The following is a 17149-nucleotide window of genomic DNA, read 5'->3' as shown; positions in this document are numbered from 1 at the left end:
ACCACCCGCTCTGACAGAGAGAGCTTATTGGAGTTAGATACTAATGAGCCACATTACTGCTACATTAAAAGGCACAGTACGTAGCAGGTTTGATTTACGTTTAGAGAATGTCCTCTGACACTACTGGAGGACTGAAGAGGAGTTTACCTGCCTGTAAAACCAAAGAAGAAGAGAAATGGGTTCAATTAGTGGTGTCTAAAAAGCTTTATTTTTAAAGTGTTTTGTTTTTGGGTCAGCTGTGTTTGTGGTTTATCTTGTTGCCACAGGGGACAGAGAACTTGTGGACTGCTTCTTTAAGGCCAATACACCTTTTAAAAAGAAAGCCACACTCTTACTCAGACATTGTGTGTGTGTTTATATAAACCTCTATTCCAGCCTGCAGCCCAAACACTGTCAAACACAGTCAACCCTTTCTCCATCACCCATTCTCTACCGCCTTTCTCTCTCTCCATCCATCACATCACATCCCTTTGCATCCCCTTCTCCATTAACGATTTCATCTCTCCATCTCTCCTCTTTCTCTTCATCACCCGTACCCTACAGCTGCATCTCTCGGTCACTCATTTCTTCTCTCTATCACCCACACCCTTCCGCACTGTTTCCTTCTCCCTCCCTCACTCCCATTCCATCAACCATTTCCATTTTCCAATCATTCTCTCTCTCGTTCCGTAACCTTATTGTCCATGGGCCGTCCCTCTCCCTCCTCTCTCACGCGTTCCAGAGAAAGAGCGCGCTGGCCATGAATAGAGCAGGAGGACAAACACTGTTCTCTCCTTAATCTGCACTCCTCTCTCCTGAAAAGAGAGGGAATAAAAGACAGCCCTCTCCCACACTCCGTCTCTCCAAGTCATTCATTCATTTGATTTATACATTCATCCCTCCTTCATCCAGTCCAGATCAGACAAGAGCTGTTCCTGGCATTCCAGCACATGACCACTTCCCCTCCTCCCTCATTTGCCTCTCTTCTACTCATCTCTTCCTGGCATTCCCATACATCCATTTTCTACCCTTCCTCTCCATCCCTCCACTCCACACCCCTCCATTCTCTCCTCTTCATCTCTATCCCTCTTATCACATCTCTTCTCACTCCCTCCCCCTCTCCTCTCTTCCTGGCATTCATCACTTTGCAGTTCCTCCCTGGGTACCATGGTAACGAGGAGAAACAGGCCAATCTGACAATGAGGCTTCTGATGGTCCTCATCCTGTTGGAGGTTATAGGGCACGTATGCGCGCACAAACACACACTGAGCATTTATGCACACACTGCTGTGGAGAGGCAATCAAAACATGTTCCCACAGAGGGAGAGATGGAGGGAGAGCAAGAAAGAGATGGATAAAAAGAAGTGGCCTGTTTTGTCCATTTGAGTGTGTATACACCACAGCCATCACAGTGTACAATGAGTACCATCCCTCCACAGTCACACCCAGAGAGACTCATCAATCACAACTACCACCCACACAGCTCCTGTCACAGCACACCGCCATCTGGGCTAAAGCTGTGATGGTCATGGAATTTTGGATGACGGTTATTGGTTAGCCAAATGACCGCGGTCACCGTTATAATCGTTTTAATAGTTTGAATCGTTAGAATTTTAAAAGACGCACATTTTCTCCTCTCCTCCGCTCCTGACTGCGTGTGCTACTGTTGCAGGGAGAGGGGGCGTTGCCTAGGCAACCAAAGACTTGTTTGCTACAACACCTCTGTAGCTCAATTGGTAGAGCATGGCGCTTGTAACGCCAGGGTAGTGGGTTCGATCCCCGGGACCAGCCATACGTAAAAATTTATGCACACATGACTGTAAGTCGCTTTGGATAAAAGCATCTGCTAAATGGCATATTATATTATTATTTCAGTTTCATCACGTTGTAAAGTGTCTATGTTACCGTGGAAACTAACGCAACTGCACAAATGCCCGGCCGTCGTCCCGTCTTCAGTCAGCTGTAAAAAAATGTTTTTAATGGTTATGACAGTTATTTTCTTTTCATGACGGTCTTTATCCATAATAGTTGGTAACACGATTATACGGTAATTGTGCCAGCCCTAATCTGGGCTGCATCATACACCATTCTGTTATATCAGACTCATATCAACAACTCTCCTATGTTACAATGGCCTTATATTACAGTCAATACAACATAGATAGAAGCTGCCACTAAGAACAGATCTAGGATTAGCCTACCCTTTAAAGATCTTAATCTTGATCATTGAGGGTTTGAACATACAAATGCTACACCAAAATGCACCATTTACACCCTGTTAGCATTTTCTATAACATGGCAATTCCAACGTTATGGACATGACATTTGCACACAAAATGAGAAACAAAATGTCTCACAGAATTGACTTATCAAGCATAAATGAAAATGTTAATGTGTATTTTTGTAGAACCTTATAGGGGAAGTGTAAACACAAAATTACAAAGTTCTAAGTAATACCACTTTGAAGTAACAGAACAACAAAACTTGCGTTAAGGATGTGATGGAAATGGACAGGCATTTTTGGGAGAACAGACACATCGTCAAAAGTCTGTGAATCTCAACGTCTTAGGGTAAAATATTAACAGACACTTTGAAAGGATGGCTTGGCTACACACAAACAACAACGATGAAAATATTAACATTTTCATATATGCTTTAGAGAGGAAAATTGACCATTATGGATGTGATATTCTCCGTTATGGATGTGACGCTGTGCAAAATGAGTGTTTATGTCACGAATTCTGCCGAGACTGCTCCTCCTCCTTGCTCGGGCAGGCTTCGGCGTTCGTCGTCCCCGGAGTACTAGCTGCCACCGTTGAATGTTATCGATGTTTGTTTGGTTTTGTCTTATTTGTACACCTGTTTCTAGTTAGTGTTCATTATGTCCCCTATAAGTTTCTCGTTTTGTTTGTGGGTATTTGTGTGTAATTGTCCGCCTGTCGGGTGTTGTCAGTTTGGTTTATATTCTTGTTACGCATGGTTAGCGTGTTCGTTTTACCTCCAGTGTCGAGGTCTTTATTTTGTATTGAGTGTTTATTTTTCTCAGTCCAGTAAAGTCGTTTTGACTGAGCCTCTGTGTCCTGCGCCTGACTCCCACCACACATCGACATCAGCCGTTTTGACAGAATTACACACCATTATGGAGTCAGCAGGAGCAGCGGCGGCACCCGAGTCGCTGGAGGATCGGGTCAGCGGTCAAGACGCCAGGATCCAGCAACTCGGATCCGCCCTGCATGAGGTGATAAACACTCTGCGCCGATGGGAGACAGGAGGGGTGCCCACACCTCCTCCAACCTTACCACCACCATCGGCCAGTCCTCCCATCCCAGCACCGGAATCCAGTGGGATTCGGCTCTCGCTCCCGAGGGCGTATGATGGCACCGCAGCCGGGTGTCAGGGGTTCCTCCTGCAGGTGGAACTCTACCTGGCCACCATACACCCGGCGCCCTCGGGATACGAGAGCGTTTCCGCCCTCATCTCCTGTCTCTCCGGCAAGGCGTTGGAGTGGGCCAACGCCGAATGGAGGGGAATAGACGCCGCCACCATCACCTACGCGGAGTTCTCCCGCTGCTTCAGGGCAGTGTTCGATCATCCACCTGAGGGGAAAGCGGCGGGGGAGCGTCTGTTCCACCTCCGACAGGGGAAGAGGAGCGCACAGGAGTTCGCCCTGGATTTCCGGACTCTAGCGGCGGATGCGTGGTGGAATGAGAGGGCCCTCATCGACCACTATCGATGCAGTCTGCGGGAGGACGTTCGTCGAGAGCTGGCCTGCAGGGACACCAACCTATCGTTCGACCAGTTGGTGGACATGTCCATCCATCTCGATACCCTGCTGGCCACCCGCGGACGTCCCGAGTTGGGGCCGTCCATTCCATCCTCCAGCACCTCCGAGCCGAGCCCTATGGAGCTTGGGGGTGCTGGCGCTAGAGAGAGGAGGAGAAAGAGCCCGAGGGGGGCCGTCCCCTGCACCAACTGTGGCCATGGAGGGCACACTGCGGCTAGGTGCTGGGGAGGGTCTCCAGGGGGACGGGACAACAGGTCACGCACTGGGGAGTCATTTCAGGTGAGTAGGCGCCCCACTTACCCAGAGCTCTCTGTTGTTCACTTGTGTATACCTGTAAGATTTCCTCAGGTTGCACCTCATTCCCAGCATAAGGCGCTAGTCGATTAAGGCGCAGCTGGGAATTTTGTTGATCGGAAATGTTGTGTAAGGTTAGGGATTCCCCTCCTGCCTGTTGATGCTCCCTTCCCTGTCCATGCACTAGATAGCCGCCCGTTGGGATCAGGGTTGATTAGAGAAGTCACAGCACCACTAAAGATGAACACGCAGGGGGGTCATGAGGAGACCATTCAGTTATATCTGATTGACTCTCCTGCGTATCCCGTGGTGCTGGGGCTTCCCTGGTTAATCACCCATGATCCCACCATTTCGTGGCAACAGAGGGCTCTCAAGGAGTGGTCTGCCCAGTGTGTAGGGCGATGTCTAGGTGTTTCCGTGGGGGCGACCTCGGTGGAGAGTCCGAACCAAGTGCCCGCAATGCACGTTCCCCCTGAGTATGAGGATTTAGCACTCGTGTTCAGCAAAACGAGGGCGACGCGGTTGCCACCTCATAGACAGGGGGATTGTGCGATAGACCTCCAGACAGGAGCAGCGCTTCCGCGGAGCCATGTGTATCCTTTGTCTCAAGAGGAGACGGCGGCTATGGAGACTTACATAGCCGAGTCCCTGAGACAAGGATACATACGGACCTCCACTTCCCCGGCGTACTCGAGTTTCTTCTTTGTGAAGAAGAAAGATGGGGGTTTGCGCCCGTGTATTGATTACCGTAGTCTCAATCAGATCACGGTTAAATACAGTTATCCTCTTCCTCTGATTGCGAGTATGACTGAATCATTACGCGGAGCGCGGATCTTCACAAAATTGGATCTCAGGAGCGCCTACAACCTGGTGCGCATTAGGGAGGGAGATGAATGGAAAACAGCATTTAGCACCACCTCGGGTCATTATGAGTATCTCGTCATGCCATACGGGTTAATGAATGCTCCTTCAGTCTTCCAATCCTTTGTAGACGAGATCTTCCGGGACATGCATGGCCAGGGTGTGGTAGTGTACATTGATGACATCCTAGTGTACTCTTCTACACGAGCCGAGCATGTAGCCCTGGTGCGCCGAGTGTTGGGTAGGTTGCTGGAGCATGACTTGTATGTCAAGGCAGAGAAATGTCTGTTTTTCCAGGAGTCTGACTCCTTTTTGGGTTATCGGTTGTTCGCGTCAGGGGTGAAGATGGAGGTTGACCGTGTCAGCCGTGCGTAATTGGCAAACCCCAACCACTGTTAAAGAGGTGCAGAAGTTTTTGGGTTTTGCCAATTACTACCGGAGGTTTATCCGGGGTTTTGGACAGGTGGCAGCTCCCATAACTTCCCTGCTGAAAGGGGGCCCGGTGCGTTTGCAGTGGTCAGCTGAAGCGGACAGGGCATTTGGTAAACTGAAGGACCTGTTCACTTCGGCTCCGGTGCTGGCGCATCCGGACCCCGCTTTACCATTCCAGGTAGAGGTGGACGCGTCAGAGGCCGGTATTGGGGCAGTACTGTCGCAACGGTCCGGCACGCCACCTAAACTCCGCCCCTGTGCTTTCTATTCCAAAAAGCTCAGCCCGGCGGAGCGAAATTATGACGTAGGGGACAGGGAGCTGTTAGCCGTGGTTCAAGCCCTAAAGGTGTGGAGGCATTGGCTTGAGGGGGCTCAACACCCTTTTCTCATTTTGACTGACCACCGTAACCTGGAGTACATCCGGGCAGCTAGGAGATTGAACCCTCGTCAGGCTAGGTGGAACATGTTTCTAACCCGGTTCGTATTTAAGATAACGTACTTCCCAGGGTCCCAGAACGGTAAGGCAGACGCCCTGTCCCGGCGGTATGACACAGAGGAGAGGTCCATTGAGCCCACTCCCATACTGCCGGAGTCTTGTCTGGTGGCACCGGTGGTGTGGGAGGTCGATGCGGAAATCGAGCGGGCGTTACGTACCGATCCTACTCCCCCAGAGTGTCCTGTGGGTCGGACATACGTAGTGGTCTCCCGAGTGGCGCAGTGGTCTAAGGCACTGCATCGCAGTGCTAGCTGTGCCACTAGAGATCCTGGTTCGAATCCAGGCTCTGTCGTAGCTGGCCGTGACCGGGAGACCCATGGGGCGGCGCACAATTGGCCCAGGGTAGGGGAGGGAATGGCCAGCAGGGATGTAGCTCAGTTGGTAGAGCATGGCGTTTGCAACGCCAGGGTTGTGGGTTCGTTTCCCACGGGGGGCCAGTATGAAAAAATAAAAATAAATAAATAATTTATGCACTCACTAACTGTAAGTCGCTCTGGATAAGAGCGTCTGCTAAATGACTAAAATGTAAATGTAAATGTACATACGTTCCGCTCGAAGTTTGTGATCGTCTTATTTATTGGGCTCATACGTCACCCTCCTCTGGACATCCAGGTATTGGCCGGACAGTGCACTGCCTTAGCGCAAAGTACTGGTGGCCAACATTAGCTAGGGATGTGAGGGTTTATGTCTCCTCCTGCTCGGTGTGCGCTCAGTGTAAGGCGCCTAGACACCTGCCCAGGGGGAAGTTACAACCCCTGCCCGTTCCACAACGGCCATGGTCTCACCTCTCGGTGGACTTTGTTACGGACCTTCCCCCCTCTCAGGGGAATACCACTATACTGGTCGTTGTGGATCGGTTCTCTAAGGCCTGTCGTCTCCTCCCAATGCCGGGTCTCCCTACTGCCCTACAGACCGCTGAGGCACTGTTTACCCACGTCTTCCGGCACTACGGGGTGCCCGAGGATATAGTGTCTGATCGAGGTCCCCAGTTCACCTCCAGAGTCTGGAGGGCGTTCATGGAACGCTTGGGGGTCTCGGTGAGCCTTACCTCGGGGTACCACCCAGAGAGCAATGGGCAGGTAGAAAGAGTGAACCAGGATGTGGGTAGGTTTCTGAGATCCTATTGCCAGGGCCGGCCGGAGGAGTGGTCGAGGTATATCCCCTGGGCAGAGATGGCACAGAACTCTCTCCGCCACTCCTCCACCAACCTAACCCCTTTCCAGTGTGTGTTGGGGTATCAGCCGGTTCTGGCACCATGGCACCAGAGCCAGATCGAGGCTCCTGCGGTGGATGAGTGGGTGCGGCGCTCGGAGGAGACGTGGAACGCTGCACACGTCCATCTGCAGCGGGCCATCTGTCGACAGAAGGCGAGCGCCGATCTCCACCGCAGTGAGGGTCCGGTGTACGCACCTGGAGATCGAGTCTGGCTCTCGACTCTAAACCTGCCCCTCCGCCTGCCCTGCCGGAAGCTGGGTCGGCGGTTTGTGGGGCCATTTAAAGTCCTGAGGAGATTGAACGAGGTGTGTTACAGGTTACAACTGCCTATTGATTATCACATTAACCCCTCGTTCCATGTGTCTCTTCTCAGGCCGGTGGTAGCTGGTCCACTCCAGGACTGTGAGATAAGAGAGATTCCTCCGCCCCCACTGGACATCGAGGGGGCTCCGGCGTACACAGTTCGGTCCATCCTGGATTCGAGACGTCGGATGGGGGGTCTCCAATATCTCGTGGAGTGGGAGGGGTACGGTCCGGAGGAACGGTGCTGGGTGCCTAGGAGGGACATCTTAGATCCATCCCTCCTGACTGAGTTCCACCGTGGTCATCCCACGCGCCCTGCTCCGGCGGGGGTCGGCGTCAAGGGGGGGGGGTACTGTCACGAATTCTGCCAAGACTGCTCCTCCTCCTTGCTCGGGCAGGCTTCGGCGTTCGTCGTCCCCGGAGTACTAGCTGCCACCGTTGTATGTTATCGATGTTTGTTTGGTTTTGTCTTATTTGTACACCTGTTTCTAGTTAGTGTTCATTATGTCCCCTATAAGTTTCTCGTTTTGTTTGTGGGTATTTGTGTGTAATTGTCCGCCTGTCGGGTGTTGTCAGTTTGGTTTATATTCTTGTTACGCATGGTTAGCGTGTTCGTTTTACCTCCAGTGTCGAGGTCTTTATTTTGTATTGAGTGTTTATTTTTCTCAGTCCAGTAAAGTCGTTTTGACTGAGCCTCTGTGTCCTGCGCCTGACTCCCACCACACATCGACATCAGCCGTTTTGACAGTTTATATATTAAAGATTTCTTCACCAAACTTCATCATAATACTTTTGTAGTCATCTGAAAATGCAGTGTGCCTCAAAGAGCCAAGAAATCACCATTATCTTGAATAGTTATTGTATAGGCTATCAAAGTGCACTCGTGGGTCCTGTGTTAACCAACCAAAAATGCACAAATGTGCTAACAAATGTTGTTACAATTCTTTATTTTCATTCTGAATTAGAGGGTTGCAAACCTCAATAAAAATGATATAAATATTAGCATTTTCATAACACTAGAGGAACATTTAGTGTTATGGCTGTAACATTCTGCGTTATGGATGTGATAGGGTCCCAAAAGAGACCGCAAATGATGACACTGCACTCTATTTCAAACGTACAAAGTTTTAGTAATTTCATTCTAGATCATTAATGATAGATGTTTTATTTCATGTTTGATACCAATCCTCATTACATTTCTTATAACTACAGTTGAAGTCGGAAGTTTACATACACTTAGGTTGGAGTGATTAAAACTTGTTGTTCAACCACTCCACAAATTTCTTGTTAGCAAACTATAGTTTTGGCAAGTTGGTTAGGACATCTACTTTGTGCATGACACAAGTAATTGACACAAGTAATTTTTCCAACAATTGTTTACGGAAGATTATTTCACTTATTTACCGTATCACAATTCCAGTGGGTCAGAAGTTTACATACACTAAGTTGACTGTGCCTTTAAATAGCTTGGAAAATTCCAGAAAATGATGTAATGGCTTTAGAAGCTTCTGATAGGCTAATTGACATCATTTCAGTCAATTGGAGGTCATCATGGGAAAATCAAAAGAAATCAGACAAGACCTCAGAAAAAAATGTGTAGACCTCTACAAGTCTGTTTCATCCTTGGGAGCAATTTCCAAATGCCTTAAGGTACCACGTTCATCTGTACAAACAATAGTACACAAGTATAAACACCATGGGACCGCACAGCCGTCATAACGCTCAGGAAGGAGATTCTTAAATGGAAGAAGTTTGAACCCACCAAGACTTCCTAGAGCTGGCTGCCCGGACAAACTGAGCAATAGGGGGAGAAGGGCCTTGGTCAGGGAGGTGATCAAGAACCCGATGGTCACTCTGACAGAGCTCCAGAGTACGTCTGTGGAGATGGGAGAACCTTCCAGAAGGACAACCATCTCTGCAGCACTCCACCAATCAGGCCTTTATGGTAGTGGCCAGACGGAAGCCACTCCTCAGTAAAAGGCAAAAGACAACTAAAGGACTCTCAGACCATGAGAAACAAGATTCTCTGGTCTGATGAAACCAAGATCGAACTCTTTGGCCTGAATGCCAAGCGTCACATCTGGAGGAAACCTGGCACCATCCCTACAGTGAAGCATGGTGGTGGCAGCATCATGCTGTGGGGATGTTTTTCAGCGGCAGGGACTGGGAGACTTGTCAGGATCGAGGGAACAGAGCAAAGTACAGAGAGATCCTTGATGAAAACCTGCTCCTGAGCGCTAGGGACCTCAGACTGGGGCGAAGGTTCACCTTCCAACGACCCTAAGCACACAGCCAAGACAACGCAGGAGTGGCTTCGGGACAAGTCTCTGAATGTCCTTGAATGGCCCAGCTGAGCCCGGACTTGAACCCGAGCTAACATCTCTGGAGAGACCTGGATATAGCTGTACAGCGATGCTCCCCATCCAACCTGACAGAGTTTGAGAGGATCTGTAGAGAAGAATGGGAGAAACTCCCCAAATACAGGTGTGCCAAGCTTGTAGCATCATACCCAAGACTCGAGGCTGTAATCGCTGATATTTCAGTTTTTTACAAAAGGGGTCTGAATATTTTCAGAATGCACTGTATGTAGTACTCCACAGGAGTGGAATGGTATCAAATACATCGAACACATGGTTTTCCATGTGTTTGATGCCATTCTATTTACTCTGTTCCATCCATTATAATGAGCCGTCCTCCCCTCAGCAGTCTCCACTGATATACTCCTAACCCTAGACTTGGCGATCGATACTTTCATTTCCATGTTTATTTGAGCTAGCTGCACTCATTCCTCACTCATCTCTACTATATCTTGACATATGTCATTATGTTGAGGTTTTATAACCTACCAATGGCAAAGGGTTCGCACTTTCGTCAATATCTTGTCATATCGTAAATCACCTCAGGCTTGACAGCTGCAGTTCTCAAGTCAAATCAAATGTATTTGTCACATGCGCCGAATACAACAGGTGTAGACAGTGAAATGCTTACGGCACAATTGGTTAGGAGCCCGTAAAACGGCAGCCATCTCCTCCGGCGCCATTATCTCCTGAGTGCCTCTAGCGCCGCAGGGCAGACCACACAGATACAGACTAATATTGTCACTGGGGGGTACCCATACTTACTCAGGAAGTAAGCAAACTCAGCATGACAGGTGAAAGTTTCTTATGAATTTAAGACCTTTATTATGCCATGTGATGTGACCACATGCAATACTCCGGTTAGCAGAACAACGCATCATTGCAGTTCATATTATGAGAACGTGAGTACACCCGAAATGGATCACTCACACAGATAGATTAAGATAGCCATCTAGCTGGCTAACATAAACACACTCGGAAGCAGTAGGAAGTGCATGAACATTTTATCATGATCGCGTTATGTAGTGATGCTGGCTAATGAGTCCATGATCATTTTATGTAGCGTCCGTAATGGTCACATCTGTTACGCTTAGAACGAGTACTGACAAAGAGAGAAAGGAAACCAATTACACATCACCTAAGGCCTTGATGAAAGTTAGCTTTGCATAGAAAGTTTGAATACAATCATACTTGAAACGCGTCTACAATAACTTTTCTTCAAAAATGTTACGGATGTGACACTGCCTGTCCAAATCAGCGTTATCTTTACTAAAAATGTGTTTGATATTGTTTCATAAATCTTCTGACTTGGTCAGAAACACAGGGGGACAGATGTGAGTACCAAAATAAGTTATGTGAGCCATTGCCAAAAGCTATTAAATCTGGTTGACTGAAAAGCCTTATTTTGAGACTTTGCATCTTACCTTATAGTAACAATAACACTACATTTGGGAAATATAAAGGCCAACTGTAGTCTGTACTTCAAAATACACACATTCAAGGTAAATATGAAAGTAGTTCAATTAGGAAATGAGCTGTTTTGTTATTTCATGCTCAGGTTGACCTTACTATGGAATTGCCCAACAGCGTTATTCGCCTCCCTCTCCTCTGACTACCGCTACATTGAGGAGCTTTGCATTGTGTTCCATTGCATACATTCAAGATTTAGATTCAGTACATTGAGTTGCATTGCGTGACAAGGGGATCAGAGTGTGTGTGCTTAACCCCTCGCTCCTCACCTCACTTCCCTGCCAGCCTAAGACCATAAGACATGGATAACCTATATACACACACGGACACACACAATGTACACTGCTCAAAAAAATAAACACTAAAATAGTGTCCAGAGCATGGAGGCGCTACCAGGAGACAGGCCAGTACATCAGGAGACGTGGAGGAGGCCGTAGGAGGGCAACAACCCAGCAGCAGGACTGCTACCTCCGCCTTTGTGCAAGGAGGAGCAGGAGGAGCACTGCCAGAGCCCTGCAAAATGACCTCCAGCAGGCCACAAATGTGCATGTGTCTGCTCAAACGGTCAGAAACAGACTCCATGAGGGTGGTATGAGGGCCCAACGTCCACAGGTGGGGGTTGTGCTTACAGCCCAACACCGTGCAGGACGTTTGGCATTTGCCAGAGAACACCAAGATTGGCAAATTCGCCACTGGCGCCCTGTGCTCTTCACAGATGAAAGCAGGTTCACACTGAGCATGTGACAGAGTCTGGAGACGCCGTGGAGAACGTTCTGCTGCCTGCAACATCCTCCAGCATGACCGGTTTGGCGGTGGGTCAGTCATGGTGTGGGGTGGCATTTCTTTGGGGGGCCGCACAGCCCTCCATGTGCTCGCCAGAGGTAGCCTGACTGCCATTAGGTACCGAGATGAGATCCTCAGACCCCTTGTGAGACCATATGCTGGTGCGGTTAGCCCTGGGTTCCTCCTAATGCAAGACAATGCTAGACCTCATGTGGCTGGAGTGTGTCAGCAGTTCCTGCAAGAGGAAGGCATTGATGCTATGGACTGGCCCGCCCGTTCCCCAGACCTGAATCCAATTGAGCACATCTGGGACATCATGTCTCGCTCCATCCACCAACGCCACGTTGCACCACAGACTGTCCAGGAGTTGGCGGATGCTTTAGTCCAGGTCTGGGAGGAGATCCCTCAGGAGACCATCCGCCACCTCATCAGGAGCATGCCCAGGCGTTGTAGGGAGGTCATACAGGCACGTGAGGCCACACACACTACTGAGCCTCATTTTGACTTGTTTTAAGGACATTACATCAAAGTTGGATCAGCCTGTAGTGTGGTTTTCCACTTTAATTTTGAGGGTGACTCCAAATCCAGACCTCCATGGGTTGATACATTTGATTTCCATTGATCATTTTTGTGTGATTTTGTTGTCAGCACATTCAACTATGTAAAGAAAAAAGTATTTAATAAGATTATTTCATTCATTCAGATCTAGGATGTGTTATTTTAGTGTTCCCTTTATTTTTTTGAGCAGTATATATATATATATATATATATATATATATATATATATATATATGGTCTATAGGTTGTCCATATATGCATGCTTTTTAACAGGGGGCTGCTCAGCTCTATTTTGCACTTAGCAGCACTTGGCACTCTGCCGACAGAGGATAAGTCATTATCACCATATAGGATATAGCTACCAGCTAGCATTAAGCTACTAGCTAGCATTAAGTTACTACTAGCCTACATAGTATAGATGGATGGATAGACTATTCCTCTCACCACGCTAGGCTAACTGGCGTTATCCCACCCAACTGTCTCTGGTGAAGGCTGTGTGTGCAAATGCTTTGGTATTCTGATTGTTTCTCTGCATTTTAACGACGCTCTATAGAACTATAGAAACGCCAAGATAATTAAGGCTTTTAAGACTAAATACTAAAGTCTTCCCTTCTTTTCTCCGACAGAGAAAGAGCCCAGTAACATTGTGTCTGTGTGTGTTTTGGAGGACGTGATGGCCCTGTGGTGGTCCCAGGTTTTAGTGTAGTTGATTAAATCAGCAGAGTAGAGTCTGAGAGACAGCCAGGACCCCATGCTGGGAGAGAGACAAACACAGAGAAGAGAACCACCATGGGGCACTGGTGGAGACAGACCTCCCACACACACTGCTCTCCCGCTCTTCCAGAGTCCGAGACATTTTCTCTTTTTATCCCACTCACCCATTTCCCCCCACCCTCTTTCTCATATTAAACACACACATACTCTCCCTCTCTTCCATCCTACCTCCTGCCCTCTTTCTCTCAGGTAGTGAGTCCCTTAGCTCAGGTCTCGCCGACCTCTCTCGTACAGGGTTATTATTAGAGGGGAAAGGGGGTGCCACTACATAAATCCAATTCATTATTATTCATTAAATATCCTTATTAAACTGTCAGACCAGCTCCAGAGTGATGTCATCATGCCCCAAGTGATTTCATCATGTGTGTGAAAGGGGATGCTCTGTTGTGACTCAAGAGCTCATTTGCCCATTCACACACTCTTTCCCTACAGCCCTTTCCCTTTCTCTCCCATCTCCTTCCCCCCAGGCTTAATTGACTGCAATATCGGGTGAGAGAGAATCATTCTGCGCTGAGAATCAATCCCTCCATTGTGAGGCAGATTAGTGGCTAGTTAGCACTGGTGAATAATGTCAGCTGGCACCATTGGACCTGCTGTCAATCACACAGGAAACAGCACAGTACCAGGGCCTCATAGAATCATACAAAAGTGTACAGCTCTACTTGATATAACATGCTTTCTGTTGCTGTAATTGGATGTGGTTCACTAAAGGCAGGGCTTACACTGGGTTCTGGTGAGACAGATGCAAGCCAGCCACACGCAGACACGCATGCGCACACAGCAAAATACAATATGTTGGTTTACAGCTGAAATGATGATCTGTCCAGATGGCTGAGGCATGGTAATACTGAAGCATGGTGCGGGTAACACCAGGGCTCAGTCCCCTCAGGGAAACCATGTGCTGCTGACTGGGCTTTGTGTGTGTGTGTGTGTATGTGTGTGTGAGAGAGAGAGAGACCAGTCTATGTGTTGGCTAGGAGTCGCTCTGGATTATCCTGCCTGCTAATGACTGTTGTTGTTGTTATTCATGTAAAACATCAGAGCGGGTATAGCCAGCGTCCCGTGAGGGATATTATTCAATTTCCTTTGCGGATTCTCACAACCAGAGCCCTCCACTGATGCTGCCAGAGTGACCGGGAGTGAGAACTAGCACGGTCTCACATTGCAGCTCCTCCTGTTGCAACAACTGCATTTTGTAAAGCTGCATTCCGGGGCTGAAGGGTAGGGCTTAGGTTACTTCTTTACTAGGTTAAATAAAGTTCAACAACAGATGTAAATTTAAATCCTCACATTAATATATGTTGATAAAATTCAACAACAAAAATGCTCAATGATTGAATACGCAGAAGAAGAAAAAGCACAGCATGGTTTTTTTTTTTTTCCCTGTGATGGTTTCGGCTGATTCTGATGGGGGCAAAATAATGTGAAGATGAGGAACAGCTGTGCTGGGCTTTTACACTTCATTCATAATCTATTTGCATAACTGGTCCACTGCAGCAAAATATGAGTAATGTCATCCTCACCATGCTAGAACTAGGCCTAGATTTAGAGAGAGGACAGAAAAGAAGGCAAAAGATTAAGAGCCACAGGTAGATGGTTTTTGGAAGCTATACATTTGTACATTTTAGTCATTTAGCAGACGCTCTTATCCAGAGCGACTTACAGTTAGTGAGTGCATTTTCCATACTGCCCCCCCGTGGGAATTGAACCCACAACCCTGGCGTTGCAAGCGCCATGCTCTACCAACTGAGCTACAGTGTACTATACACGTGTACTAAAGCGATGGGTAATGAACAGATGAGGGCATTATTAAAGGTTGGAGATATAACCGTATGCCATCACGTTCACATACTGTAATGGCTCTCTAAACTGGATGACTAGCAGATGACACACACACAAACACGAGTCATCAAATCAGAAAATACCGTCTTACACACCCCTCCAAGCCACAGCAGACACAAAACTCTATTACAAAAAAAATATGTCAGCCTAGAAATATGCTGAGAAATAAGTACTAGTAAGGCTAGTACCCTACTGACTGAAACAAGCTATCCTTGCTCATTCATTCTGAAGACTCACAAAAGAGAAGGATAGAACAGCTAGTAACCTGAGTCGGTTGGTTTCTATGTCAGCCCAAACGCTCAAATTACAACCTCATATCACTCTCTATTCATAAACCATGATCCCTTTGGAGCAACAGCAAAGCACATACACACCCAAATGCAAAGACTGTCAGGTACGCACGCATGCACACACTACAATTGCAAAGACCGTCAGGTACACATGCACTCACACACAGCTATAGTCAGTACCTCCATGGCGAGCGCGGCCGTCTGCTGGTCGTAGTGGTTGAGGAGGTTGGGCATGAAGGTGGTGTTATAAGGCAGGTCCTGGCACATCCGCAGTCCTATTGGCTCACAGGTAAATGTACTGTGGCTCTCTGCTGTCTCCGCATGGATAGACAGACAGAGTGAGCGGAGGGACGAGAGGAAGAGGAGGAAGAGTGACCTAGACATGACCCTGTCTCTGTGTGAGTCCGCCAATGCATGTGACGTGCAGTCCCACCTCACTCTCATCCTCAATTCACGAAGCAGGGGAGGGTGAGAGAGGGATGAAGAGAGGAGAGGAGGGATTAGAGAACAGCGGGGCTATTCTTCTTCTTCTCCACAATCACACCCTGGAGATCTGTGGAGCTCACAGGGGAGTCCTGCTGCTTCCATCCCCCAGAGAATGCACCCTGCCTGGCTATGGGATCCACACAGCCAGCCTCTCACCTCCAGCCCTCTCTGGCTGGGTCTGTACCCGCTGGAGGGCTGAGATCATCAGCCTAGATGTTCCACCGTCTCCCCCCCCCTCCCCCACCTCCAGCACAGCTATGGTCCTCTCTCCTTCTCTCCAATAAAAAAAAAAAGAGAAACTGCTTATTGAAAGTCTTCAGTGTTTCTTCACAAAGAACGTCCAACGGCCGAGTAACACACGTCAAGCAAGACCTACAAAGAATGGTAAGACAAGTGGCAAGAAAGTCCTATAAATGTGTATATAGGTGACAAGAGACAGGGAGTTGAAAAACAGCAACCCCACCCCTCATTTACACAAGTCCCCATAGATCTTCAACATATCTGATTCAATAGAATACATGCTGTAGTTATTACATTATTATTACAGTCACTGTTATATTACATTGTTATTTATCACATTTTCAATTGAAACATCTGAGCTACTTCTAGGTTATTAATAAGGGTGAAAACAGTTGTGTGGCAGGTCAACGTCACTGGTAAACATAGGCTTACATAGTGTACAAAACATTAGGAACACCTGCTCTTTTCATGACAGACAGACCAGGTGAAAGATATGATCCCTTATTGATGTCACTTGTTAAATCCACTTCAATCAGTGTAGATCAAGGGCAGCAGACAGGTGATAAAATTATTTTTAAGCCTTGAGACAATTGAGACATGGATTGTGTAGGTGTGCCATTCAGAGGGTTAATGGGAAAAACAAAAGATTTAAGTGCCTTCGACAGGGGTATGGTAGTAGGTGCCAGGCACACCGGTTTATGTGAAGAACTGCAACACAATATTAGGAAGGTGTTCTTAATGTTTTGTACATTCAGTGTATAGCCAGTGATTTATTATGAAATACATTTCTGTATTTAATTTTCAACATGATACTGTCCAATAGGTATATGACACACACCTATAGGTATACAGGCATGTAGGTGTCAATCGTCCAATACAGTATCTATGTCGCTAGTGGTTTCTATGAAGAGCAATTTATATTCATTTTTGCAGGACAACCTTGTCTGTGGGGCGTTAATTTGCTACTAAACAGCTGCGCACACGC

General features: G+C 47.7%; 1 protein-coding gene across 3 annotated transcripts in view; it reads right to left on the bottom strand.

Annotated features, from left to right (window-relative positions):
* LOC311102863 (frizzled-3-like) overlaps positions 1-15913 on the bottom strand; it is a 31223-nt gene extending 15310 nt beyond the window's left edge. For 2 of the 3 annotated variants that reach the window (XM_084144312.1, XM_084144313.1), the window contains exon 1: positions 15619-15913. In XM_084144312.1, coding sequence (XP_084000438.1) covers positions 15619-15882 — 264 coding nt within the window. In that variant the 5' untranslated portion in view covers positions 15883-15913. Of the gene's footprint in view, positions 1-15601 lie in introns of all 3 variants that reach the window. The other variant, XM_084144311.1, reaches the window with a different exon arrangement.
* Positions 15914-17149: the final 1236 nt, after the last annotated feature.

The sequence above is a fragment of the Coregonus lavaretus genome (assembly GCF_964263955.1).
Source record: "Coregonus lavaretus genome assembly, chromosome: 27".
Classification (NCBI taxonomy): Eukaryota; Metazoa; Chordata; class Actinopteri; order Salmoniformes; family Salmonidae; genus Coregonus; species Coregonus lavaretus.
The sequence above is the reverse complement of the archived record's forward strand: the minus strand, read 5'-3'. Positions and strand labels throughout refer to the sequence as shown.